This window comes from Panthera tigris, chromosome B3 (assembly GCF_018350195.1).
Source record: "Panthera tigris isolate Pti1 chromosome B3, P.tigris_Pti1_mat1.1, whole genome shotgun sequence".
Taxonomy (NCBI): Eukaryota; Metazoa; Chordata; class Mammalia; order Carnivora; family Felidae; genus Panthera; species Panthera tigris.
The window spans coordinates 103,023,933-103,049,929 of record NC_056665.1 but is presented as its reverse complement, the minus strand read 5'-3'; the positions used below and the strand labels follow the sequence as shown (position 1 = coordinate 103,049,929).

The 25,997-nt window shown below is 40.1% G+C and overlaps 1 protein-coding gene across 1 annotated transcript in view; it reads right to left on the bottom strand.

The window, feature by feature from the left end:
* Positions 1 to 9,173: 9,173 nt before the first annotated feature.
* The window catches only part of PELI2 (pellino E3 ubiquitin protein ligase family member 2), a 195,672-nt gene continuing 178,848 nt past the window's right edge, over positions 9,174 to 25,997 (bottom strand). Inside the window, exons 4-6 of the mRNA XM_042989775.1 lie at positions 24,803 to 25,000; positions 17,332 to 17,520; positions 9,174 to 9,840 (exon numbers count right to left, since the gene is read on the bottom strand). Of these exons, the coding sequence (XP_042845709.1) occupies positions 9,274 to 9,840; positions 17,332 to 17,520; positions 24,803 to 25,000 (954 nt within the window). The 3' untranslated portion in view covers positions 9,174 to 9,273. The remainder of the gene's footprint in view (positions 9,841 to 17,331; positions 17,521 to 24,802; positions 25,001 to 25,997) is intronic.

Below are 25,997 nucleotides of genomic sequence, written 5' to 3'. Positions count from 1 at the left end.
ATGTGGTCTATTTTGGAGAACGTTCCATGCGCACTGGAGAAGAATGTGTATTCCACTGCTTTAGGATGAAATGCTCTGAATAAATCTGTTAAGTCCATCTGGTCCAGTGTGTCATTCAAAGCCATGGTTTCTTGTTGATTTTCTGTTTAGATGATCATTCTGTTGTTGTAAGTGAGGTGTTGAAGTCCCCTACTATTATGGTATTACTATCAATGAGTCTCTTTATGTTTGTGATTGATTTATATATTTGGGTTCTCTCACATTTAGAGCATAAATGTTTATAATTGTTAGATCTTGGTGGATAGACCCCTTAATTATGATATAATGTGTTCTTCATCTTTTGTTATAGTCTTTATTTTAAAGTCTAGATTGTCTGATATAAGTATGGCTACTCTGGCTTTCTTTTGTTGACCATTAGCATGATAGATGGTTCTCCATCTGCTTATTTTCAATCAGAAGGTGTCTTTAGGTCTAAAATGGGTCTCTTGTAAACAGCATATAGATGGATCTTGTTTTCTTATCCATTCTGTTACCCTATGTCTTTTGATTGGAGCATTGAGTCCATTGACGTTTAGAGTGAGTACTGAAAGATATGAATTTATTGCCATTATGTTGCCTGTAGAATTAGAGTTTGTAGTGTTCTCTGGTCCTTTATATTCTTTGTTGCTTTTGCTCTTTTGGTCTTTTTATTTTTCCTCATCTTTTGTCTCCTCAAAGAGTCCCCCTTAAAATTTCTTGCAGGGCTGGTTTAGTGGTCACAAACTCCTTTAATTTTTGTTTTTCTGGGAAACTTTTTATTTCTCCTTCTATTTTGAATGACAGCCTTGCTGGATAAAGAATTCTTGGCTGCATATTTTTTCCAATTCAGCACCTTGAATATATCCTGCCGCTCCTTTCTGACCTGCCAAGTTTCTGTGGATAGGTCTGCTGCAAACCTGATCTGTCTTCCCTTGTAGGTTAAGGACTGTTTTTCCCTTGCTGCTTTTATGATTCTTTCCTTGTCTGAGTATTTTGTGAATTTGACTATGATATGCTTTATTGATGATTGGTTTTTGTTGAATCTAACGGGAGTCCTCTGTACTTCCTGGATTTTGATGTCTGTGTTTTTCCCCAATTTAGGAAAGTTTTCTGCTATGATTTGCTCACATAACCCTTCTACCCCTTTTTCTCTCTCTTCGTCTGGGACCCTTATGATTCTGATGTTATTCCTTTTTAATGAGTCACTAATTTCTCTAATTGTGCTCTTTTGCTTTAGTCTTCCTTTTTTTCTGTTCATTATTCTCCATAGGTTTGTCCTCTGTATCACTGATTTGCTGCTCTGCTTCATCCATCATTGCTGCCATGGCATCTATTCGAGATTGCAGCTCAGTTATAACTTTTTTTAATTTCATCCTGACTAGCTTTGACTTCTATCTCTGCAGAAAGGGATTCTAATCTATTTCAACCATAGCTGGTAGTACTATCGTGATTCTAAATGCTGGTTCAGACGTCTTGTTTGTATCTGTGTTGATTCATTTCTTCCTGTTCTTTCTAAAATTAAAGACAACACGTGCGCGCACACACACACACATACACGCAAATCAAATAAAGGCTGCTAGATCCTAAGTGTGTTTTGGTCGGGTTGTTGAAAAGAAATTGATAGATTAGAGAAAAAAGGGAAAGATAAGAAAAGAAAATTAAAAAAAAACATTTGAAAAGTTGGAAAGATGATACAATGAAATAAAATGAAATGATGGAAGTAGAATTTGAAAAAAATTACAAAAATTACAAAATATAGTGGAAAAAATATTTTTAATAAAAATGGAAAATTTTTCTTTTTGTATTCAAGAATACGAAAAAAAATTGAATAGATGGACCAGTGAACAGACTGACATATGATTGAAATTACATCAGGTTCCCCTAGAAGTCAAACTATGAAGCACTTTTTTAATCCATAAACTAAGCAGGCAGAGAGACTGCGGTGTTCCTGGAGAGTGAGGTTGGCCCAGTTGGGCGGGGCTTAGTGTAACGGCTCCATCCTCCGCTAGACGGCGCTGCTTAGCTTACTGGGGTGGATTGTTGTGGCACCTGTAGGTGTGTATGTGCATGCACAGGAGGTGTGAAAATGGCATCACCCAGCTACCCAGTCTCTAGTATCAGAACTCTGTGTTCTCTCTGACCAGCAATTGTGCACCCCTGCCTTGTCTCCAGCTTCTATCCACTCCCTGCTTTTACACTGTCTGTGACCAAGCCATCAGGCTGCCAGGGGGTACCGCCCTCCTAAGTTTTATCTCAAATGCAGCTGTGTTTCCCAACCCCTCACTCCTGAGTGACTGGGGCTTTGACCCATTCTGACCCTCTGGGGGAGGGTCTCACTGAGCAATGTCCGGGTGCCTGCCTGCCCCCAGGAATGTTCGGGAGACCCTGTTTCTGGCAATGCCCAGACACTGTGGCTGGGTGCCAGCCCACCCCAGAAAAAGTTCACACAATTGTGTAGCAGCAGTATCTCAGGGATTATGGAAAATCATAACACATCTGGCATTAAGCTTCTCCCTTAACGTCCTTGTTCCAGCACCAGCGAATGTGGTTGTCGTGGGACCTTTGCTTGTGGGGTGGCCTCACAGTCTCTACCAAATGTCCTCCCAGAAGGTGAACCACCTCTCCCCTTGTGGCCCGAGCACCCCTCAGACCTTGCTCTTTGCTCCTTGCGGTTCATCCTTCCCACCTGAGCACCTCCAGGTATTGAGCTGCAGAGTTTGACTCTGCCCTCAACCTGTTTATAGAATCTTAATGGAATTTAAACCCTTTTTCTTTCTCCTTTTTGTTAGTCCCCTATGTCCTCTTTTTCTCTCCACATGCTTTTGGGCGGGAGGAGGTGGATGCTTTCTTGTACTCCATCCTCTCTCCTCAAGCAAAAATAGTTCCTGCCCTCTGCAGCTTCTCTCTCCCCCAGTTCACGTCTCTATGCTATGTATGTACCTGCCGAGTTCTGTGGTTCAGGTTGAGCAGATTGTTGTTTAATCCTCAAATCACTTTTCTAGGTGTGGAGGATGGTTTAGTGTTGATCTTCAGGGATGAGAGATGCAAAAAAAAAAAACAAAACCCAAAAAACCAAAAAGACTTCTATGCTGTTCTGCCATCTTGTCCTGGGAGCAAATTCACTTAAATACTTTTTAAAGTATTTAAAGGCCTCAGCATAATATTCCATTCTTTCAGAAATACCATTCTATTTTTTCATCCTAGCTGCAAAAAATGGCAGTCAATCCTTAAGAATATAAAGTTCTCTAATAATCTCCTTGTGGGTTTCTATGTTCTCTTTAGCTAATGGCAAGTGGAAGTATGATAGGAGCAAGCTGTGTTTTTAAGACTTTGGAAGACATCTCAAGCTAGGCATTGGATGATCCTGAATTTCTTTATGTGAAGCAGTAAGGTTATAGTGCTGTATTTAAATTTTAGGATGCAATTTTTCCCGTAATCTAGCATCTCTGAACTTCGTCTTTTTAAAAAAATCCGTTTTGAGATAGAATTCAGACACTGAAAGTCACCCTTTCAAAGTATAAAATTTGTTTTTAGTATATACAGAGTTGTGCAACCATCACTGCTATGTAAGTTTAGAACATTTTCATGTAATCATGAAAGTAACAGTCCCTCCTTAACTCTTCTCTCCGCCGTGTCTGTCCACTATTAATCTACTGTCTCTGTGAATTTGCCTATTTTCTGACCTACAATATGTGGCCTTTTGTGTCTGGTTTCTTTCACTTGGCATGTTTTAAAAGTTCATATTAGTACTTAATTTTTATAGCTAAATATAGCTATAAACACTTTTGGGGTGTTTCTACTTATTGATTACTATGAATAATGATGCTATATATTCACGTACAAGTCTGTGTGTGAACATGTCTTCAGGTGTCTTGGGTACATATCTAAGGAGTCACCTGGCAATTGTATATTTTACCTTCTGAGGAACTGAATTGCCATACTTTTTGTTTTAAAGTGGCTGTATGTACTATTCTGCAATCCCCCCAAAAGTGTATGAAGGTTTCAATTTTTCAACACATTGCCAACACTTGTTTTGGTTTAGCCATTATAGTAGTAAGTGGTAGCTCATGATTTTAGTTTGCGTTTCTCTGATGCCTGATGATGGGAATCTTCTTATGCACTTATTGGTTATTTCTAGATCATCTTTGGTCAACAGATTAGACATTTTTCCATTTTTTACTGGGTTCTTTTTATTGATGAGTTCTTCACAATCTGGATACAACTCTTATAATTTTCAAGTTATTTTCTATTTTCTGGGTTTTACTTGATAGTCCTTTGGTGTATAAAACATTTGAATTTGTTTCAATGTGGAATTTAAGAAACTAAAACATGAACATGGGAAAAATAAAACATTTTAAAGCCCAATTTATGGTGTTGTGTTTTTTTTTGGTGTCTTAAGAAATCACTGACTAATCCAAGGTCATAAAGTTTTACTGTTTTCTTCTAAGAATTCCATAGTTTTAACACTCGGATCCATTTTGAGTTAATTTTTTGTGTATTGTGTGAGGTAGGGATCTAATGTCATCCTTTTGTATGTGGCTATCTAGTTATGCCTACTCCATTTGTTGAATACTTTTAGCACCCTTGTCAAATGGGATATATCTACCTCACAATTGCAAGAGGTTATAGAAAAACAGCTAATTTTCTAATTCATGGAACTTAAATGTTCCAATATTTTAACTCCTGAAATACAAGCCCATGTAAATGTGCATTTACTTTTGGGAAGTGAAAAATCCATTTACCTCAAAAATACTAAGATTCCTTAAATATCAGTGTGATGAGAAACTATCAAATACTATATCTTCTAATGAAAGACCTATTACTTTAAGGCTTGAAGGTTTACCCATAATCTTTACATTATTAAAAGTAAATGAAGACGGTCACAAAAGTAGCAACATGACAATGAACATGAAGGAAATTAAATTCTCCTGGAAGTTAGATTTAAGTACTGATAGAATTTTTAAAGAAAAAGCATGGATTTTCAAAATCCAACTTAAATAATGTATTGTGTGGAATATAATACAATAAGTTTACTATATGGGATCAACTTGGAAGTTTGAGAAATGCACAAATCAAGTCTACTTTTGTATCATCTTTGTAGCTGTCTGGGGTTCATCAGGACATTTGATACAGAGTCTGAAGACAACAACTCACAAACATAATGAGATCTGTTTAATAATTTTTGAAGATTTTTCCTGTAAAATGGCTTGTATTTCCACAGGTTACAATAGTGAAGAAATAAACTTTTCAATTTGACATGAAATATAAAAGAACAGTTTTACAAATATATCCATAAAATTTAACTGCTTGTAACACTATACATGGTAAATAGGACCACCCCTTAACTTCTAGACTATTTAATACAGAGAAATGATCTGTCATCTCACCTAAAAAGAAATAATTTCCCTTTCATCAAGTTTACTTTTGTTTAGAAACGGTTAAGTAGGACTGGAAAAATATTTGCTTTTTCCTATCTTCCTCTAGGGCTTTTTCATGAAGGTGAAAACTTGAGAGGATATAAATTTTACTTAAAAAGAAATACTGAACCTTCTTTGTTTTACTAGTTTTGTAATGTTTACATGGTTAAAAAAAAAAAAAATCCTGGAGTTGTCTCCTTGGCCTTGGGGTCCTAAAGAAATGATAACAGAGCTGTGTTCTATTTTCAGCCCTGGAAGAGGAACGTCATCCCCTCAGCCCATGAAGGCTAAACTAGGGGGCTATAAGATCACCTGCCAAGGGAACGGAGCTGGATCTGGCTTAAAATCAAGGTTGTGTGGTTTGCCTATCAGAAATTCCACTGTTGCAAGGCAAAACTGCCTGAAGCTCACTAGATCGTAGTCAGCATGAACAATGCTGAAATCGCACCTCCTTTCACACAAATCCAAAGCACAGAATAGCTTTTAAAAAGTTGATCAAAATCATAGAACTGCAGCTAACAATTCTTCAACCTAGGAGAAAATTCAGGAGAAAACACACTCCCTTTAAACTTTCAAAGGTGCCCAAATAACAATACTGAGCTCTCCCAAAAGGGGTTTGAGTTTCATGTCAGCAAAAATGAAATAAAAAGCATGGAAGCTTGATGAAGAAGAGTTCTCGACTTTCCTAATACAGTATATGTAATAACTTAAGGTTTCCCTATTGACACTGGAAATAAATTCTAATACAATCATGCATATGCCAGGTCCTGGCATACTTCTGCATCCAGATTCATTAGTCTCCTTAATGGAGCCCATCATTTTTCCAATGGCTTTCTCCTTTCTTTAAACCCTAACCCTGAAATTCTATAACCAGTTACGTCACGTGGCTTCCCTGAGGCACAAAGGTACCAAACTCTATAATTAACTATTGAGGAATGATAAATATGCTCTCTATATAAAAAGATTTTAATTCTTTTGGGCCACAGTGGGGGGAAAAGAAAAACCCAGAAAGTTTAATACTTACTCTGCAGTGTGAACTGTAGCCCTTTTTGCAAAAAAACAAACAAACAAAAAAAAAAAAACCAAATCAGGGAAATGTTGAGTTGCAGCATGCATGACCTGACAGCACCAATTATTAATAAAAAAATCCGACTAGAAAAATATTCAGGGTTGTATCCCATCCATTTTTTTTTTTTTTAATAGTAAACTGACAACTGAAGAAATTTACTATGGGAATACATCACCGGGGCTTCACTTCTAGTGACCTATTCACAAAAGGCATTTTGATCAGGTCAAGATCAGGATAATTCCTAGGTGTACAGCTGGGGGAGCAGGGCTCACTCCTCAAGCGGGCAAGCAAAACAAAAACAGAAGTCATCTCTGTGAAGTTACTTTTTCTGAACTATATTACTCTACTTTGGCGAGCTAGACTTGTATATTCTCACAAACTAAATTGCTCTCATGTCTGGAACAAACTCCTTAGTCCAAGTTATAGGCGAATCTTGCTGGAAGTGGCCAAGCTGAACCTGGCTTCTTTTCCCAGACTTGCCACCTCTCTGCGGTTCCTTAGGCAGAATGGGAGGGGATCTCACTGGGAAGTCAAAGGAGAAGGTGTGAAGAGAGAGTATGTTTCCTGTTAGCCCTTCCAAGAGCTTGGGATTTATTAGCCAAAATTTGACTTCTACTTAGCTATCTCCATTTACTAAAAGTCAAAAGGAACTTTTCACGTTGGAAGATTATCGGGGGGCGTGTGTTACATGTAAAACTGCTAGACCCTGAACTGTTGTAGTCCTCGAAACGGAAGATTACAGCAGATCGTAACTTTCTGGAAAATGTTTTTGATAGGAAAAATCCAGCCCTTCTAGATGCAAGGCCATTTACTTTACAAGATGCTTTTAGGGTATCCAGGCTCCTCAAACCACTTTCTAGCCAGAGAGCAAGAAGAGGGACTGTTGCCTCCTTTATCATTTTGTGGAGCCCAAAGAAGCACAAATTAAAGAGACTCTAAGAGAAAGTTAGTCATTGGAGTCTGAGGCTAAAGAAAAAGGCATGTGACACATGAATCTAGGCAATTCCAGCTGTCTGGAGATAGTTTATGACTTACCCTATCAGTAAGAGGGCTGTTGTTGGATTTTTGCATCACTTAAAAATTACCAAAAATGTCTCCTCCCACACAATCACCTCCATTGAAAAGTAAAGCTTTTTTAAAACTGAGCAGCTGAACTTTTTAGATACTAGGTCAAATTACGCGGTAGCAATCAAGAGTAATCCCTTTAAGGAAAAAGACATTCAAGATGTGTTAGAACAATTGAAAACAGGGCAACATATTTACCAGGAGGCAAAACATGGAAAGACGTTCAAGTGTAAATGCAGTCTATTAGAAGCCTATAAATTCTATACCTTTAGAAAGGTTAAAATGTAGCATGAATCTGCAATGGTCAATTTTAGAGGATGTTAGTATAAATAAATACTTGCTCTGTGTGGCAGGAATCTACTTCACGTCAGCCAGCTGTGGCAATCCGTCGCCTGTCCTCGAGAACTTTTACGTTCTGGTAGCAGGGATACCGTAGGTACTGAGGACAGAGAATGAGTATCTGAGAATTATTCAAAATGAAATGGAGCTAACAGAAGGGTTGGTGGTGCTCATGTGAAATTCTGATTTAATTATTCCTCAGTAAACACTCATTTGCTCTCTTGAAATCTGGAATTCCAAATTATCCCTGCAGATGTACTGCTTGGTGTTGTATATATCTAATGATCACATTTAAATTTGGTTTGATTTGCAAACATTTTCAAAACTTACAGGGCTCCATAAGCTGCAAGAGAAGGTGACAGATGGCAGTGAGGGAGTGAACAAAAGCCACTGAATCGTGGTGATACGTTGCTTTTAGGCTCTCAGAAGTTTGGCCTTTTTAAGGAAGGAAAAAAAAAAACACCTTAGGAAACCCCAACAAGTGGTTTTAAAAAGTAAAATCTTATTTTTAATTACTCATAAATCTTGAGCAATTCAGTAAGCAAAGGAACTTGATGGTATAGTACCCAGGCCATGCTGACTGCTGCAATTAATAATCACCCTTAGTTAATGAATTTTTAAGAGTTGCTGCATTTTAATCAACCCAACGGTTGTGGCCATACAATCAGGGACAGACCATCTTAAACAGAAGCAACAAAAGGCAGACTAAAAAGTTACGGAAATGTCTTTGAAATGCCAAGGTATTTGATGACAGTAGATAAAGTCATCGAACTCCACCCAACTAAAAACACACGACAGTATATGAATATTCTTTTCCCCAAAAAAGAAAAATCTGAAAACCCCGGATTTCAAAACCGCCACCTGTGCCTAACATCTCCCCACCGCCACCGCTGTGGGAGCTGGTCAGATTCTAGCCTGAATCAAGTACTCCCAGGCCCTGCATGTCTTTCCGTTCGCACCTACACCACGCAGCATGGAAGGTCGCCCATTTAGAGCCAACTTCTGAATAAATTTCTTCTACATTTGCAAAATAGGATTTTAAAGTCTCATCCAAGTTTACAAAGGAAAACATTGTTTGAAAACCCAAGGTTCAAATAAAAGCATGGCATTTTAAATCCAATTATGACAAAGATTATGGTTTCATCAAGCAGGCTTCAATGACAATGCCGCTTTTTTGAGCATGCAACACACCCGATGCCTTAAATTCCTGGCATGTCTCGTCGCCATGTCCCCCCCCTTCCCCCCCCACCAGCCTCAGCCCCCCCTCCCCTTAATAAACAGCATTATAAAAAGGTAAAATCTAGAGTTAGTGGCAAAATCTTCACAGTAACTTGTTAATAAAGTCGTAGATGGCTGTCAAGGGCATCAGTCAACTGGACCTTGGAAAATTAATTTGATGCAGTTCTGTTCCCCAACCAGCTGGGTAGCACAGAAAGGGCAGGCAGCATGAAATGCGTGAGTTCCATGAGGCAACGGAATCTGAGACCAGTATTTCGCAGACTTTTCTGAGCACACGTGTCCACAAGGGGTGAAAGCATGAGTTGGTGGTCCTGCGTCTACATAAAACCCTGCCTCGCAGCCGAGCCAGAGAGGCACGTAGGGGCCCACAGTCCTGCACATGGGACACTCTCTCTCATTGGCTTCTGTGTCGCTCCGGTGGCCCCAGTTGTGGTACCCGTGCACGTGGCCGCAGCTGAGGTATGCCCAGGGCTGCTTCTCCTCCACCACCTCCTTCCTGTTGATGCTGGGGAAGGCCAAGGTGTTGAGCCCCACGGGACACTGCGGCCGGGCGGCATTGATCTCTTGCCGGAGCGCCTCGATGTGTTTCTGCGTTGGAGTATGGAAAAGGCCGTCTGCTGTTCTCCAGAGAAGGGTGGCCCCGCACAGGTCAATGAGGGAGCCGTCCTGCAGGACGTTGGTCTCACTCTCCACCTAGAACAAGTTTGACAGACATGCCTTTTAAAAGCAAAATTCAGCAAATCACGCTAACGTTCTTTTGCTCTCAAGATAGAAATCATCTTTCAAGGAAACACAGGCAGGCAGCTTACCCCCTGCCTCCCTGAAGAACAAGACTGGGGGGTGGAGGGGGGTAACCCCTTCCTGGAGCTGGTTTCCTCACTGGAGCACTGGATGGAACACGGATCTGCCATACTCACAAAGCCCTAAAGAGCACACATACACCCAGCTTTACATGTTCAATTACTGTACTGTGGTTATTTAATGAACATCACAAATCTTATAGAGGAAAAGTGAAACTCAGTAAAAGTCAGTAACACTGTTCTTCCTTGATCTCACACAGGACAGGAGATGTCCTACCAGTCCATGCAGTATTGACTGTGAAGATTCGCTGTGACCAGAAGTGATCCAGAAGATGCTTGTGGGCCCTGCGATAATGACTGCAGTGGTCCGGACACTGCCTGGTCACCCTCAGCTTCATACAACCTACTGCCTGTCCTGCATTGCTATGGTTTGGAGAAGCGTTCGCCCTTAGCCTTCATTAAAAAAAAAAAAAAAAAGTTTTAAATGTTTATTTTTGCGAGAGAGAATACAAGTGGGGAACGGGCAGAGAGGGAGGGGGCTCTGCACTGACAGCAGCGAACCCCATGCGGGGCTTGAACTCATGAACTGTGAGATCATGACCTGAGCTGCTCAACTGACCGAGCCACCCAGGCGCCCCTAGGTTTCGCTTTTAAAATGGAATGCTAGGCACCTGACGAGAAGCGGCAGACACAGCGGGCGGGAGCCCAACCAGTGACCTCCACGTGCCTGCTGTGCTCTGAGCCCCGTGGGTAATAAAGCTTCTCTCCCGTCCTGAAGACACGTCTTTAGTGGTGGGAGGCAGACACGCTAGAGCCAGGAGCCAGCGAAGGTCAGTACAGCGCTGAAATCGTCGTGCGAGGCCACCTCAGCACCCAGGCTAAGAGTGTGGCCTTTGCAGCGCACGGCCTTGGGCTGCACCTTGGCTCGGTCACGCACTAGCTCCAACCTGGGGCGGTGACTTCAGCAGCCTGTGCCTAGATTGCCCCTTCCGTAAAACTGGACAAGGGGATCTTGAGGGTTGAAACAGACCAAGTTCTGAGAACTGGCATGCAGGAAGCACTGTGTACACGTTTGCTACTTTTGCTTTGATGACAGAAGGTCAGAAAGGCTTTTTTGAAAAGGGTTTGCCTGGAGTGGAGATTTGAAAAAGTTGTCAGGACCCAGTGGGCAAAGGCTCAGCAGCATGGGGCACGAGGGAGCAGCAGTTATTCCACAGGCAACCGAGCCCGGCTGGACGAGAGCCTCAGGCTGGCCTCCCGTGCCTGGAGGGCATCAACACCAAGTTTTAAGCGGCTATAAAAGAACAGATCTGCCTTTCCCAAAGGTCACTTCCAGAAGTGTGGAGGATGGGTTGGATGGGTTAAGAACACCGTGGGAGTTCTCTCTCCAGGCCGAGAGGATGGGTGCACCTCAACAAAGACAATCCGTGGCAACAGCCCAGGCAGAGATACTCAACACTGAGGACTTAGCTCCCGGATTAAGAAAGACACGCTTCTGGATCTGGCTTTATTGTCTGCATGGGAGGAGGCTTTCCGGGCACAGGGAATCTAGGAGAAATGGCAGATTTGGGGGAAGGGACAGAAATTCAGTTTTGGGTGTGCAGAAGTGGAGTGTCGTGTGGGGGTCTGCGCGGTGATACACAGGAGGCCTGCGTGACTGAAGAGCTAGCTTAGAGAAGCCGGTCCGGGACTTAACGGCATTGGGGTGAAGCCCTGGGAAGTGGACAAGACTGTCCAGGCAGGGTCTCAGGGAGGGCAGAGAGGCCCAGGGACAGAACCAGGGCTACCCCCAAGCAAGGCAGGGGCAAAGAACCATGAGAAGGGCAGGCAGAGAAATTGTTTGTCATTCTCTGGCTCAAAAGTCTTTGCTGGCTCTCCTCTGCCCTCAGGATCAAGCCCAAACTGAACACATATATTTATAAAAAAACCTAGGAATAAACCTAACCAAAGATGTAAAAGATCTGTACGCTGAAAACTATACAAAACTTATGAAGGAAGTTGAGGAAGACACAAAGAAATAAAAAAACATTCCATGCTCATGGATTGGAAGAATTAATATTGTTAAAATGTCAATACTACCCAAAGCAATCTACACATTCAATGAAATCCCAATCAGAATTGCACCAACATTGTTCTCAAAGCTAGAACAAAGCTAAGATTTGTATGGAACCACAAAAGACCCTGAATAGCCAAAGTTATGTTGAAAAAGAAAACCAAAGTGGAAGGCATCATGATCCTCAACTTTAGCCTCTACTACAAAGCTGTAATCACCAAGACAGTATGGTGTTGGCACAAGAACAGACACATAGACAAATGGAATAGAATAGAGAGCCCAGAATTGGACCCACAAATGTATGGCCATTTGACAAAGTAGGAAAACAACATCCAATGGAAAAAAGATAGTCTCTTTAGTAAATGGTACTGGGAGAACTGGACAGCAGTATGCAGAAGAATGAAACTGGACCACTTTCTCACACTATCCACAAAAATAAATTCAGAATGGACAAAAGACCTAAATGTGAGATAAGAGACCATCAAAACCCTAGAGGAGAAAATAGGCAATAATCTCTTTGACCTCAGCTGCAGCAATTTCTTGCTAGACATGTCTCCCAAGGCAAGTGAAACAAAAGCAAAAATGAACTACTGAGGCCTCATCAAGACAAAAATCTTCTGCACCGCAAAGGAAACAATCAACAAAAGTAAAAAGCAACTGACAGAATGGGAGAAGATATTTGCAAATGACATATTGGATAAAGGGTTAGCATCCAAAATCTATAAAGAACTTAACCAAACTCAACATCCGAAAAACAAATAATCCAGTGAAGAAATGGGCAGAAGACTGAATAGATACTTTTCCAAAGAAGACATCCAGATGGCCAACAGATGATGAGTGATGTTGAGCATCTTTTCATATATCAGGGGAATACAAATCAAAATCACATTGAGATACCACCTCCCATCGCTCAGAGTGGCTAAAATTAACAACTCAGGACTACAGATGCTGGCAAGGGTGTGGAGAAACAGGAACCCTCTTGCACTGTTGGTGGAATACAAACTGGTGCAGCCGCTCTGGAAAACAGTGTGGAGGTTCCTCAAAACATTAAAAATATATCTACCCTATGACCCAGCAAGCACTGCTAGGAATTTATCCAAAGATACAGGAGTGCTGATGCATAGGGCACATGTACCCAATGTTTATAGTAGTGTTTTCAACAATAGCCAAATTATGGAAAGAGCCCAAATATCCATCAACTGATGAATGGATAAAGAAGATGTGGTTTGTATATACAATGGAATACTACTTGGCAATGAGAAAGAATGAAATCATGCCATTTGCAGCAACATGGATGGAACTGGAAGGTGTTATGCTAAGTAAAATAAGTCAGAGAAAGAAGACATCCTATGTTTTCACTCATATGTGGAACTTGAGAAACGTAACAGAAGACTATGGGGGAATGGAAGGGGGACAAATAGATTCAAACAGAGAGTGAGGCAAACCATAAGAGACTCTTAAATATAGAGAACAAACAGGGTGGATGGGGTATGGGGGAGGGGGGAAATGGGTGATGGACACGGAGGAGGGCACTTGTTGGGATGAGCACTGGGTATTGTATGTAAGTGATGAATCATGGGAATCTACCCCCACAAACCAAGAGCACACTGTATACACTGTATGTTAGCTAATTTGACAATAAATTATGTATTAAAAAAAATTTTGCTGCAGCTCCCTCCCCCCCCCACTGCCCTCCCTCCCCAGTACTGCTTGGTCCCCTCCCCTCTCATAGCCTGGCACGAGGCTCCCTTCCTGTGCTGACCACAGGTAATTCTCAGGGACATCTTATCTAAGTATGTAACCACATCTGAAAGAATAATTCTGATGTGGTTAAGACACTGAGGTTCAGTAGTGGCCACACTGGTGAACAACCCCGTCTTTCCTTCCTACAAAGCAGTTTTTGGTAAACAACATCTTATACATTTTGAGTCCCTGGTCTTTTATTTTCCACATATTCTTGACTCCTCCAAGGATAGAATAGGTTCCTCTTGTCCCTTCTAGTACAAGACTGTGTTCATTACACACAATATGCTAATGACTGGTTGCATTGTCTGTGACCTTCTCCAGATGGGACAACTGGAGGGCAGAGCCCTGGGCATCCTGTTCACTGCTGGATTCCCAGCTCCTACCCCTGCTTTGTCAGAACAGCTACCCAACCATGGACTGCTGTGCTGTGCAGTCCTGTTCCAATCTGCACTTTGCTCTCTCCGTGATCCGCTAAGGTATGGACCAGCACTATTCCAATTAAATGCACACGAAGCCAGGCACAGAGAGGTCAAGTCGTTGATTTGAGACTGCAGCACTCCTCAGAGTGGCAATGAGCACCCAGATCTGTGACCGGACTTCAGAACCAGTGATGGAAGGCGGCTGCTCAAACAATAACCGTTATTTTTTGTGGGCTCTCTCTTAACTGTGAACAAAGCGTAGTTTTCTCCAGACTACAGTGTGTAGGAGGGAGCATGGTAAAGACACCCCTGGGCAGAGGCATAGGTTCAGATATTTGTTTCTCAAATTCCACAAAAAGAAAAAAAAGAAAAAAAAAGGCAAGGAGAAAGCCCAAGGAATCGACACTTACCTTTCAGAAGTAAGACAGTTAAAACTGATCAGTTAGCTAAGTTTAGGGTAGAGAATTCAAATCCCCACCCACTACTTACAAGTTGAGTATCAACTTTTTAAATCCCTGGTTATCTGTAAGTGGGAATGACAACACTGATCCCATGAGGTTGCTCTGAGTAATGCCTAAGAGAGACTTAATATGAAGCACTTCATAAAGCCTGCACGGAACACTATGGTTATTTTCAGATCACCTAAAATTAGGTAAGCAAATGAACTTTGCTGAATTTACTAAATTTTACAGAGCCAATATAGTTTAATAGATCTATATATCTAGTAGAGATCTAGTAGATATCTAGTACACTCATACTTAATAGAGCAATATTATCACTATTGACAAGACTATTGATAGAAAGTTATCAACTAGGTAAAGGAATAGGATACAGTTCAAAGCCTATTCACCTACTTATTTGGGGTGGGGGTTTAAGCTCCTGAAAGGGCATCTCCCCCCCACATTTAATTGGCTGTGGTGATCAAGGACAAAGCTGGTGTGATGAGAAACCAAGGAAGTTGTTAACACATTGACACATTAAATGCCAAGCAGGATATTAACACAGAACCTTCTACCAGCACTAGTTCCACACTGAAAGCAGGAGGCACCTGCTACTTTTATAATGTTCTGGATTTTTCGCAGATCACTTTATTCTCCACATTTTTGTGTTCAACTGAAAATGGAGAGTACCGTCAGAGACTGTTCTCTAAATCGAATCTCCTGATAGAAACTTTACATCAATACAACAGCCACATGCACAGAAGGAGTCATAAATTGAAACATAAGCTGGAAGAATCAGTGGGTTTTCACCTCAAACTGTTCCCCTGGTTAATCAGAGGGGGTTGGAGGGGAGGCTGGGTCCTTTGATCCCCACAGTGCAAAGTTAGGCTGATGGAAACTCAGAAACCTTTACTGTAGGCCAAGCCAATCGTACACTATCAAACAGTACAGCACGATGTTGGGCAGATCTAAGGGTCTCCTGTAGGGACTAACTTTGAAAATAGTCTAGATTTAGTACAGCTCGTGAATACAAGCTATTTTTGGAGTGGTTTCTTTTCAGTAGCACTGCCACCTTCTCTGGCATACACAGCCTGAGCTGGGTCACTGCACAATCACCAGAGTAGGCAAGAAACCCATCCTATAAATGTGCCCTTGAAGACAGATGTGCCCTACGCGGACTCTGACATACGCTCTGTATTTCCTAGGGAAGCAAATGCTCTGGTGTTAACCACCTCGGGTGAGAGCCAGGTGATGCTCCCCACAAGCTGATACCTAGTGGAGGCCTGGAGTCTAGACCCTCAGTCAGGGAGGACTGAGTTTCAATCCCATCTGCTGCTACCTTCTAACTCTGGTACCCTTCACAATAATTAACCTCCCTATGCCGTACTTTCCTCATCCATAAGATGGGCACGATCCCACTTCTTTGAATAAAGCTGCTCAGATGTGATGAGTTACGGTCTCTGAAATGTTAACGTAGTGCCTGCCCCCAGCAACCATTTACTAACTTCTACTGTGGCCATTATAATGACTGATAACCAGTTCAGCCAACCTAGGTCAGTTTTTGTATAAAGTTATCCAGTGATCAGAAACAAAGTTATCTGGAAGACCTGCTTTCACATTCTGTGCCCTAGTCTCTTGAAAAGTGTTTAAACAGAGATTACTGTATTTGCTTTGGGCTCTCTTAGAAAACGCTTCTCATATTTACTCAGCCAGGATGTTCTAATACTGGGCTTTACTGTAAAATGCAGAAGCTGTACTTGTAGCTCAGTAATGATGTAAAATAGAAATAAAAGTAACAATTCCTTACAAACTAACATGTAGTAGAGACTAGCCAACCAGGCTAGTGAAACAGCAACCCTGCCATCTTCTTTTTCCGTTTTAGTAATACTTGGTTGTCATCTTGCTGAAAAATGCTAGATGACTCTATGTTTTTCTAGGGAGGTGTTCTGAATCAAATATTTGTTCTCTCGTATTCTGGCTTCTACCTAACAATTAATTAAAGGCACTGGAGTAGAAAGTTTACTTAGAAACTTCCAGCACTGTGTCCCACAGGCATGGTAAGATCAGAAACCCAAAGCTTCCCATTTAAGGGTTTAACAATTATTCTCCATAGAAGAAAGGGTTAAAAAACCAACTGCTTTAGGTCATTTGGGATAAGTAGTGATATTTATAGGAAAATATTAACATGTCAGATCAATGCCCTCTATGAATTATTTCAAGTAAAAAGTTTTATGATTTTGGTGAATTATATAGGGAACTATGTATTAATTTCTTACTATGAACTCAAAGGAAAAAAGCTAACTTAATTCTCTTTTAGTTCCAGGAAGTCTAGTAAATACTCCTGTAATTCATAATTTTCACTAATTAGTCTTGGACAGCTCAGGATTTTTCCAAATTAGTAAAGTTTTACACTAAAAATAAGTTTATCTTTCTTTATCGAATTTAAGCAGAATTCTGTGGTGAAGCATATAATGAAAGATATGCTATTAAGGTAGGCGAGGAACAAAAAGGTAATTTTCTTCTACTATGGGAAAAGCTTAATCACTGAAGGAAATAAGCCTTTTTCCCTACCACTTTCAGGGGCCTGTGGAATTCCCGTTTTCCTGGGTCAATGGAACACGGCCCTGGTACCCCTACAAAGGTTCTGAATTTCAGGGGAGAAAAACGACACTCCTTAGGCTGGGCTTTTGCAGTTCGGTGCATTTTCCAGAGTGAAGACCACTCACCAGCTTTCCCCTCTGCTGGGCCGACCTGGTTTCTCGCAAGGTGTACACATCTCCACATACAGAGATCTCACGCCAGACCCCAGGCTGGGACTCCTCAGTGAAGCCCCCTCGTGGATGCATCACCAGGACGCCATTTGTAGTGAGCCCGTCCATGTGGCCATCGGGGTTTTTCCATTTTGCTGCCTTTTCCTGGAGAGCATACCACAGAACAGAAAAAGCATGCTAAGATTATGTTCAAAATGAAGGGATTCCAGAATCTTTTAAAAATATCCAGTACGGGCAGAAGGAAGGAAAGTGATGAATTTTCATTTTCTATTTAAAGCTAATAATCAGAAGGATAAAATATGCAATTATTCTGATAACATGAAAGTGCTAAAATGTATGAATGATTTATCACTAGATATACATTATATTCATCTTGGGAGCTTAAAAAAAAAAAAAAAAGGACCTGAGGCCCGGACCCTTCCCTCAGAGATTCTTTTCTACCCACTGCCCTCACGCCTGGGAGAGTCCAGGAATCTAGACACGTTCTTCAGTTCTATTTGTGCAATCCTTTCGCCTCTTATCTACCAGCACTTTACATGCAATTATTACCTGGGAAGTATACAGAAGAAAGAGGAAAAAACATACAAAAATTTTAAGACTGTTAGTCTGACAAGTTGTGGCTAGTATCTCTTCATAAATATCAATGTTTGGATCCTCAAAGATGGAATGTAAAGACCACCTGATATGATGGCAGGACCAACACTCCTGGATGCTTGTGTCACAGTTACTTCTCTCTTCTTTCTTGGTGACAGAGATAGCTGTTGCAAACATGACTCAGGAGTAAATTCTGAGTTGGATAACCCTCTTGCCAGGGACTGAGCTCTGGCCAATGAGACATAAGTGGGTTTTTAAGAGCCTTCCTGGTAAAGGTCCTTTGTTCTAAAAAGCAAAGGGAAAACAGTCTCCCACTGGCATGGGTCATTCCGTTTTCCTTGCCCCTCAGATGTACAACTAATCAGACATCTGTAACCAAAAAAGAGCATGGCTGTACAGCATCCAGGTCACCTGAAAGAGATCAATACATCTATGCCCGGAAAGTGGGTGCATTGAAACACAGAGGAGGCAGCAGAGAGGAGTTGCTGGGGAGCCAGAAGGCAGCAAAGGCAGTGGCTGGTGGGCAGGCAGGAGGATAGCATAACCTTTCTGAAAAAGGAGGTGGAGGGTGAAGGAGGTAAGTGGGGGTCTGCCCCATGCATGTTCTGTAGCTGGAAGGACCGAATGTTGTCTCCAAGGAAAGACTGCAGTGAGTGGGAGAAGGGAAATAGGCAAAAAGAATTTCAGGGAAGGGCCTCCTGCTCTTTGCCCCAGGGTTCTGGCTCATGGACTTCTGGGACTCGTTTCATCCCTATCCTAAGTTGAGGATCCTCCTTCCAGGCTGTGGGCACATCAAAGCCCCAAGAGCTAAGTACACACCTTCTCCAACTCTGTGGCACCCCCATTCCTTTTCCCTTGGTGGCACCACCTTCTGGAAAGTGAAAAGAAGGCTCCCAGCTACCAACTTGAACTGTTAGAACCAAAGTAAACAGAACCTTGCCTAAATAGGGTGTTCCTTACTTCAAATGTGAGGACAGAGTCACTTTTAATCAAATACCATTAAAAATCATAGTAATACAGTACTACAAAAAGAAAATGACAATTTTCCAACAAATGAACCCAAAGACATGGAATACCACAATCTAACTGATAAAGAATTCAAAACAGCTGTTATGAAGAAATTTAATGAACTACAAGAAAACTCAGAAAGGCAATGCAATGAGCTCAGAAATAAAATTAACAAACAGAAGGAATACTTTACCAAAGACGCCAAAATTGTAAAAAAAGAACCAAACAAATTTTGGGTTTGAAGAACTCAATAAATGACATGAAGAATGCATTAGAATGCACTGGAAATAGAGCAGATCAGATGGAAGAGAGAATTAGCAAGTTGGAAGGCTGGAATAGAGAAATGCTTCAGATGGAAGAGGAGAGAGAACTAAGATTTAAAGGAAGTGAAGAAACACTACGAAAGCTAGCAAACTCCATTACAAAAGCCCATATATGAATAATGAATTTTCTAGAAGAAGAGAGGGAGAAAAGGACAGGCAGCATATTTAAATAAATAATTCCTGAGAACTTCCAAAAGTTGGGGAAAGAACTGGATATACAAAGTCCATTAAGCTAATAGAACACCTTATTATCTCAATGCAAGATCTTCTCTAAGACACATTATATTAAAACTATTAAAAGTCAGTGATAAAATTAAAATTTTTAAAAAATATTTATTTTTGAGAGAGACAGAGACAGAATGTGAATGGGTTAGGGTCAGAGAGAGAGGGAGACACAGAATCGGAAGCTGGCTCCAGGTTCCTCACTGTCAGCACAGAGCCTGATGTGGGGCTCGAACTCAAGAGCTGTGAGATCATAACCTGAGCTGAAGTCGGATGCTTGACTGAGACACCCAGGTGCCCCCAACGATAAAATTTTAAAGGCAGCTGGGGGGGGGGGGTGGGTAGGAAGAAAAAAAAAAAAAAGACAGTAACCTACAAAGTAATCTCCAGCAGGCTATCAAACTTCTCAGATAAAAACTGCCAGCCAAGAATATTCCACCCAGAAAAGTTATGCTTCAGATATGAAGGAGAATTAAAAGCTTTCCCAGACAAACAAAAGCAGAGGGAGTTCACCACCACTAGACCTGCCTTACAAGAAATGCTCAAATGAGATTTTCAAGCTGGAATGAAAAGACAGAAATACACAAAACTCTGATCAAGGTGTTAGTCAGAATTATAAAACTGTAACTATTTATAATAGTATATTAACTCCCAATTATAGCATAAAGGTTAAAGGCAAAGGACATTAAAAATACCTATAATAAACAATAAAAATAAATACAGCTACTACAACTTGGTAACCAAATCACAGCATAAAAAGAGATCATCTGTGACATCAAAAATATAAAAGGAAAAAAGTAAAAGGACAGAATCTTCATAGGCAACTGAAGATAAATTGCCATCAGCAGAAAAGGACTGTTTTATCTGTGAGATGTTTTATGTAAACCTCATGATAACCACAAAACAAAAATTTAGAAGAGAGACACAAAACACTAAAAAAAGAGTGGGAGACTGAACGAAAAGCACCATGAAAAACCACCAAGGTATAAAGGTAGGTAGAAACAGAAGGAAAAAGAACAATGGAGAGACAAAATAACCAGCAGGCAAAAGAGAAAATGGCAGTAATAAGTATCAACAATCACACTAAATGTATCAACATATCAACAATCACACTAAATGTAAATGTACTGACTCACCAAAAGGCATAGAGTGGCAGATGGATCTAAAAAAAAAAAACAAAACAAAATACAAAAAACAAAAACCTCCTGCCCTACAGGAGATTCATCTCAGCTTAAAAAAAAAAAAAATTAATATGAAATTTATTGTCAAATTGGTTTCTATACAACACCCAGTGCTCATCCCAACAGGTGGCTTCCTCAATGCCAATCACTTTCTGCTCCCTCCCACCCCCCCATCAACCCTCAGTTTATTCTCAGTTTTGAAGAGTCTCCTATGGTTTGGCTCAAAATGAAAGGATGGAAGATGATATTCCAAGCAAACAGAATACAAAAGAAGGCAGCTATAGCCATACTTATATCACACAAAATAGATTTAAAGCCAAAAAGGGTAATAAGAAACAAAGTCATTACATAATCACAAAGGGATCAGTACATCAAGAAAATAATTATATGTATGTATGGAGATTATATGTATGTATGTAATGTGTGTGTGTGTGTGTATATATATATATATATATATATATATATACACACACACACACATCCCCAACATCCAAGTACCAAATTGTATTAAGCAAATAATAACAAATCTAAAAGAGAAATATACAATGTAATAATTGTAGGGGACTTCAATACCTCACTATCAACAATGGATAGATTTTTCAGACAGAAAATGAAGAAGGAAACACTGGAATTAAACCACACTTTAGAACAAGGACTTAACAGACATCTACAGAACATCTTATCCCACAGAATATATTTTTCTCAGGTGCATTAGAACGGTCTCCAGGAAAGATATGATAGGCCACAAAACAAATTTTAGCAAGTTTAAGAAGACTGAAATCTTATCAACTATCCTCCCTGACTACAATGGTATGAAAGTAGAAAGTTACAATGAGAGGAAACTGAGGAGATCTACAAATAATGTGGAAACTTAACAACCACTGGGTCAAAGAAGAAATCAAAAGGGGAAAAATTATCTTGAGACAATTCAAAATGAAAACACAACATATCAAATATTGTGGGATACAGCAAAAGCAGTTCTGAGAAGTTTATAGCAATAAATATGTATATATGAAATTAGAAAGGTCTTGAACAACCTAACTTTACACTTCAAGGAACTAGAAAAAGAAAAACACAAAAACAGCAAGCTCAAAGTTAGCAGAAGAAAGGACATATGGATCCAAGCAAAATAAATCAAATAGAGACCAGAAAAACAACAGAAGAGATCAACAAAACTAAGAGCTGGTTCTTTGAAAAGAGAAACAAAATTGACAAACCTTTAGCTAAACTCAGTAAAGACTCAAAATTAGAAGACTTTGAGAGAAGACTCAAAATTAGAAATAAAAGAGGAGATATTATACCTGATATTACAGACATACAGAGAATCATGAAAGACTGCTAGAACTTAGAAGAAATGGATACATTTCCAGAAACACACATCCTAGCAAGACTGAATCAGGAAGACTCAGAAAATGGGTAAAGAGATTGAATGAGTGTTTAAAAAAAAAAAAAAAAAATCCCAAGAAAATTCCACCACCAGATGGCTTCAACTAGGGAATGCTACCAAACATTTAAAGAATTACTACCAATCCTCCTCAAACTCGTCCAAAATATTGAGAATGAAGGAACATTTCCAAACTCATTCTATGAAGCCAGGCTTATTTTGATAACAAAACCAGATAAGGATACCACAAGAAAATTATAGACCAATGTCCCTGATAAATGTAGTTGCAAAAATTCTCAACAAAATATGAACAAATCAAATTCCAGAACACATTAAAAGGATTAGACACCAAGACCAAGTGGAATTTACCCGAGATGCGAGGTTCAACAGATGCAAATTAATAAACGTAACACATCACATCACTAAAATGAAAGGTAAAAATCACACGATCAATTCAATAGACACAGAAAACTATTTAACAAAATACAACATCCCTTCAGAATAAAAACCCTTAACAGGTTGGCTACAGAAGGAACATACCTCAACAGGCCGTATATGACAAATCTACAGCTAAGCATCATACTCAAGAGGGAAAAACTGAAAGTGTATCCTCTAAGGTTGGAAACAAGACAAGGATGCCCACTCTTACCATTTCTGTTCAATACAGTACCAGACGTCCTGGCCAGCGCAATCAGGCAAGATAAAGAAATAAATGGCATACAAAGTGGAAAGAAAGTAAAACTGTTACTATTTGCTGATGATATGATCTTCTTTATTGACAATCACAAGGAATCTGTCAAAAAGCTGTTGGAATTAATGACTTCAGTAAAGTGTCGGGACACCAAACCAACATACAGAAGTAAGTTGCACTCCTTTACACAAATGATGAAGCATCTGAAAAAGGCAAAAAGAAAACTATCCCATTCACAACAGCATCAAAAACAAAATACTTAGGAACAAATTTAATCAGGGAAGTGAAGGATCTATATACGATGAAAAGTACAAAACGTTTTACTGAGCTTTGCCGAAAGAAATTGAAGACACAAATGGAAAGGCACCCCATGTTTATGAATCAGAAGAATAATGCTAAAATGGCCATACCACCCAAATCCATCTACAGAGTCAATGCAATCCCCATCAAAATATTAAAGGAATTCTTCACAGAAATAGAAGCAATAATCCTAAACTCTGTGTGCAACCACAGAAGACCCCAAATAGTCAAAAAATTAAAAATAGAACTACCATATGATCCAGCATTTCCACTTGTAGGCACATACCCACAGGAAATGAAAACAGGATTTCAATGAGATATATGCACTCCCGTGTTTATCTCATTATTCCCAACGGCCATTATTGGAAACCACCCCAACGCCCATCAATGAATGAATGGATAAAAAAAGACACTGTACATATACACAGTAAAATATTATTTACCCATGAGAAAGGAGGATATCCTTCCATTTGCAACAACACAGATGGACACTGAGCGCATTATGCTAAGCAAGTCAGAGAAAATAAGTACTATAGGATATCATTTATAGGTGGAATCTAAAAAAGTTAAGCCTATGCAAAACAGAGCAAAGTGGTTACCAGGGATGGATGGGGGCAGAGGGACCTGGAGAGAGTGGTAAGATTGATGGTGTTTAAGGGTACAACTTGTAATGAGCAGCAAATTAGCCATTGAGATTTAAGGCACCATAATATGAATATAGACCATATTATTGTACTATAGTTGTGAATGTGGTAAATATTGCTACATCAGCAAGTCTTTTACAACATACAAATGTATCAAAGTAACAGGACTGCACCCCTTACATTTACACAATGGTACCTGTCAAATTTATTCAACTACAAAAAGTAAATAACAAAACAATAAAAAGGGATAAGGATAGAAACTGCCTGTGCCCGCCTCTTCTTCAGCTACAAGTTGTTATGTGGAGGGACGTATGGAGTGCAGGAGCCATCTCTCAGCCCTAAGGCTGCCTGAGGAAGCCTGATTTGCACAGGGAGGGAGGGGCAAGACAGAGCCAACCTGGTTCCCTGGATGTCACAGAACCACTGAAGCAATCAGCCCTGGAACTGTCTTCCCTGGCACTCCTTGTTACATGAAATAATACATTTTTATTATTGTTTAGGCCATTCCGGATGGTTTTTGTCCTCGAAAAACATCCCGAATAAAAAAAAACCCAAAACTATATTAAAACTGAACATTCACCAAAACTTCTGGGTTTGATTTACATGGAAGCCTTATGAAGCCAGAGAAGCCTTATGAAGCCTTAATCTGTTTTGTTCTCTGCAATATCACATCTATGACACATGACCGGGAGCACAGCCAATACCCAATGAAAATTTTTTGAATGAATGAACGTCACTTTTTCCTTTGAACCCTATTTACGTAGATTTGACCATTATTTTTCCCTCTGAAATCACCTCCCTTAAATCTACTAAGAATACATTAAGAACAATGTTAATGTACATTTTTTAAAAAGTAATTACTGTACATACTATAATACAGCAAGTGGAACAAGTATCAAGGAACTTCATTACTTTCAGATTTTTAGTAACAGCCTTACAAAACTCCACCATCTGAAAGCCAAAATCTCCAAATGTAACTAGAGGCGTCGTGTCAAGCAGATTTTTGGCCACAATTAACTGTTATAGCTGATAATAATGGGTGTTATTCTTGAAACAATGGGCTTAGTCATAGTACTTACTCCAAGAAATATGTTTTTGGAAGAGTCGAATCCGGCTGCGAATATCCGTGCTGTGTAAGGTTCACTCCTGTCGCAGACGATCCTGCAGGCAAACCTGGATATGGTGCTTTGTGTAATCTGGGCCTCATCATTGTTCTGACTGCCCGAAATTGTGTCTGTAACAACGAAGTCGATAGGGCTTTCTGTTGATCTGCCCACCTAAATAAATCAAATGCACTCATGACTCATTTTGAAAAGTATGTCACCATATTTTGTTCACATGGAATGAGTGTTCAGGATCCTTTTAACATTTATTATCTCTGCTCTGAGGGTAAGAATTTAATGGAAAAAAAAAATGTAGTTCTGTTCCTTTTCTTGTTTAAGTGAGATATTATAGTAACCGATCATCAGATTTTAAATATTAAGAGAAAAGCTAAATTTTTTATCTGGGAGAAAAACATGAAGTCTTGCCCCCCAACAGATTGTATTTCTTGGACCAGGTAAAAATATTATTCTAATAGAGAATTATTCTCTCCCTCACCCCTTCTGCCCCTCTACTTCTAGCTGGAAAAAACCAAGATTTTAAAGAAAGCCAAGAAACAAAGGAACTGTTGCCCAGCCACAGGGACTGTTTTCCCTAAGTAAATCCAGTGACTCATGGCGTGGGGCAAGAATAGCCCTAACCCAGACATAGACTAAATGCCTGTTGCCATACTCTCTGTAAATGGGAATGATGTAAAGGGCTATACAAGTCAGCCCAAAGTTTGGGATGTAGTCAAGTGAAATATTTAAAAAGCTGGTCTTAACATTTCAATTTTGGATTGAAAAAAAAATCTCTCTTGGGAAAGTCTAAAAGAGTTGCCAATAATATTATGTTGACTTATTTTCCTTGGTAAATTTAAATGCTTCAGAAAGAATAGATTTCATGAGGAAGATCTTACAGTTCTAGAAAAGGTTTTCATATTCAATAAATCCAAATAAGGGAGGCACCGCTCTGTCCTGGAAACTGGGAAGAGTTAAGTACTTGTTTACAAATAAAAAAATTCTCAAGGGGTGCCTGGGTGGCTCAGTTGGTTAAGTGTCCGACTTTGGCTCAGGTCATGATCTCACTGTTCGTGAGTTCAAGCCCCACACTGGGCTCTGTGCTGACAGCTCGGAGCCTGGAGCCTGCTTCAGATTCTATGTCTCCCTTTCTCTCTGCCTCTCCCCCACTCGT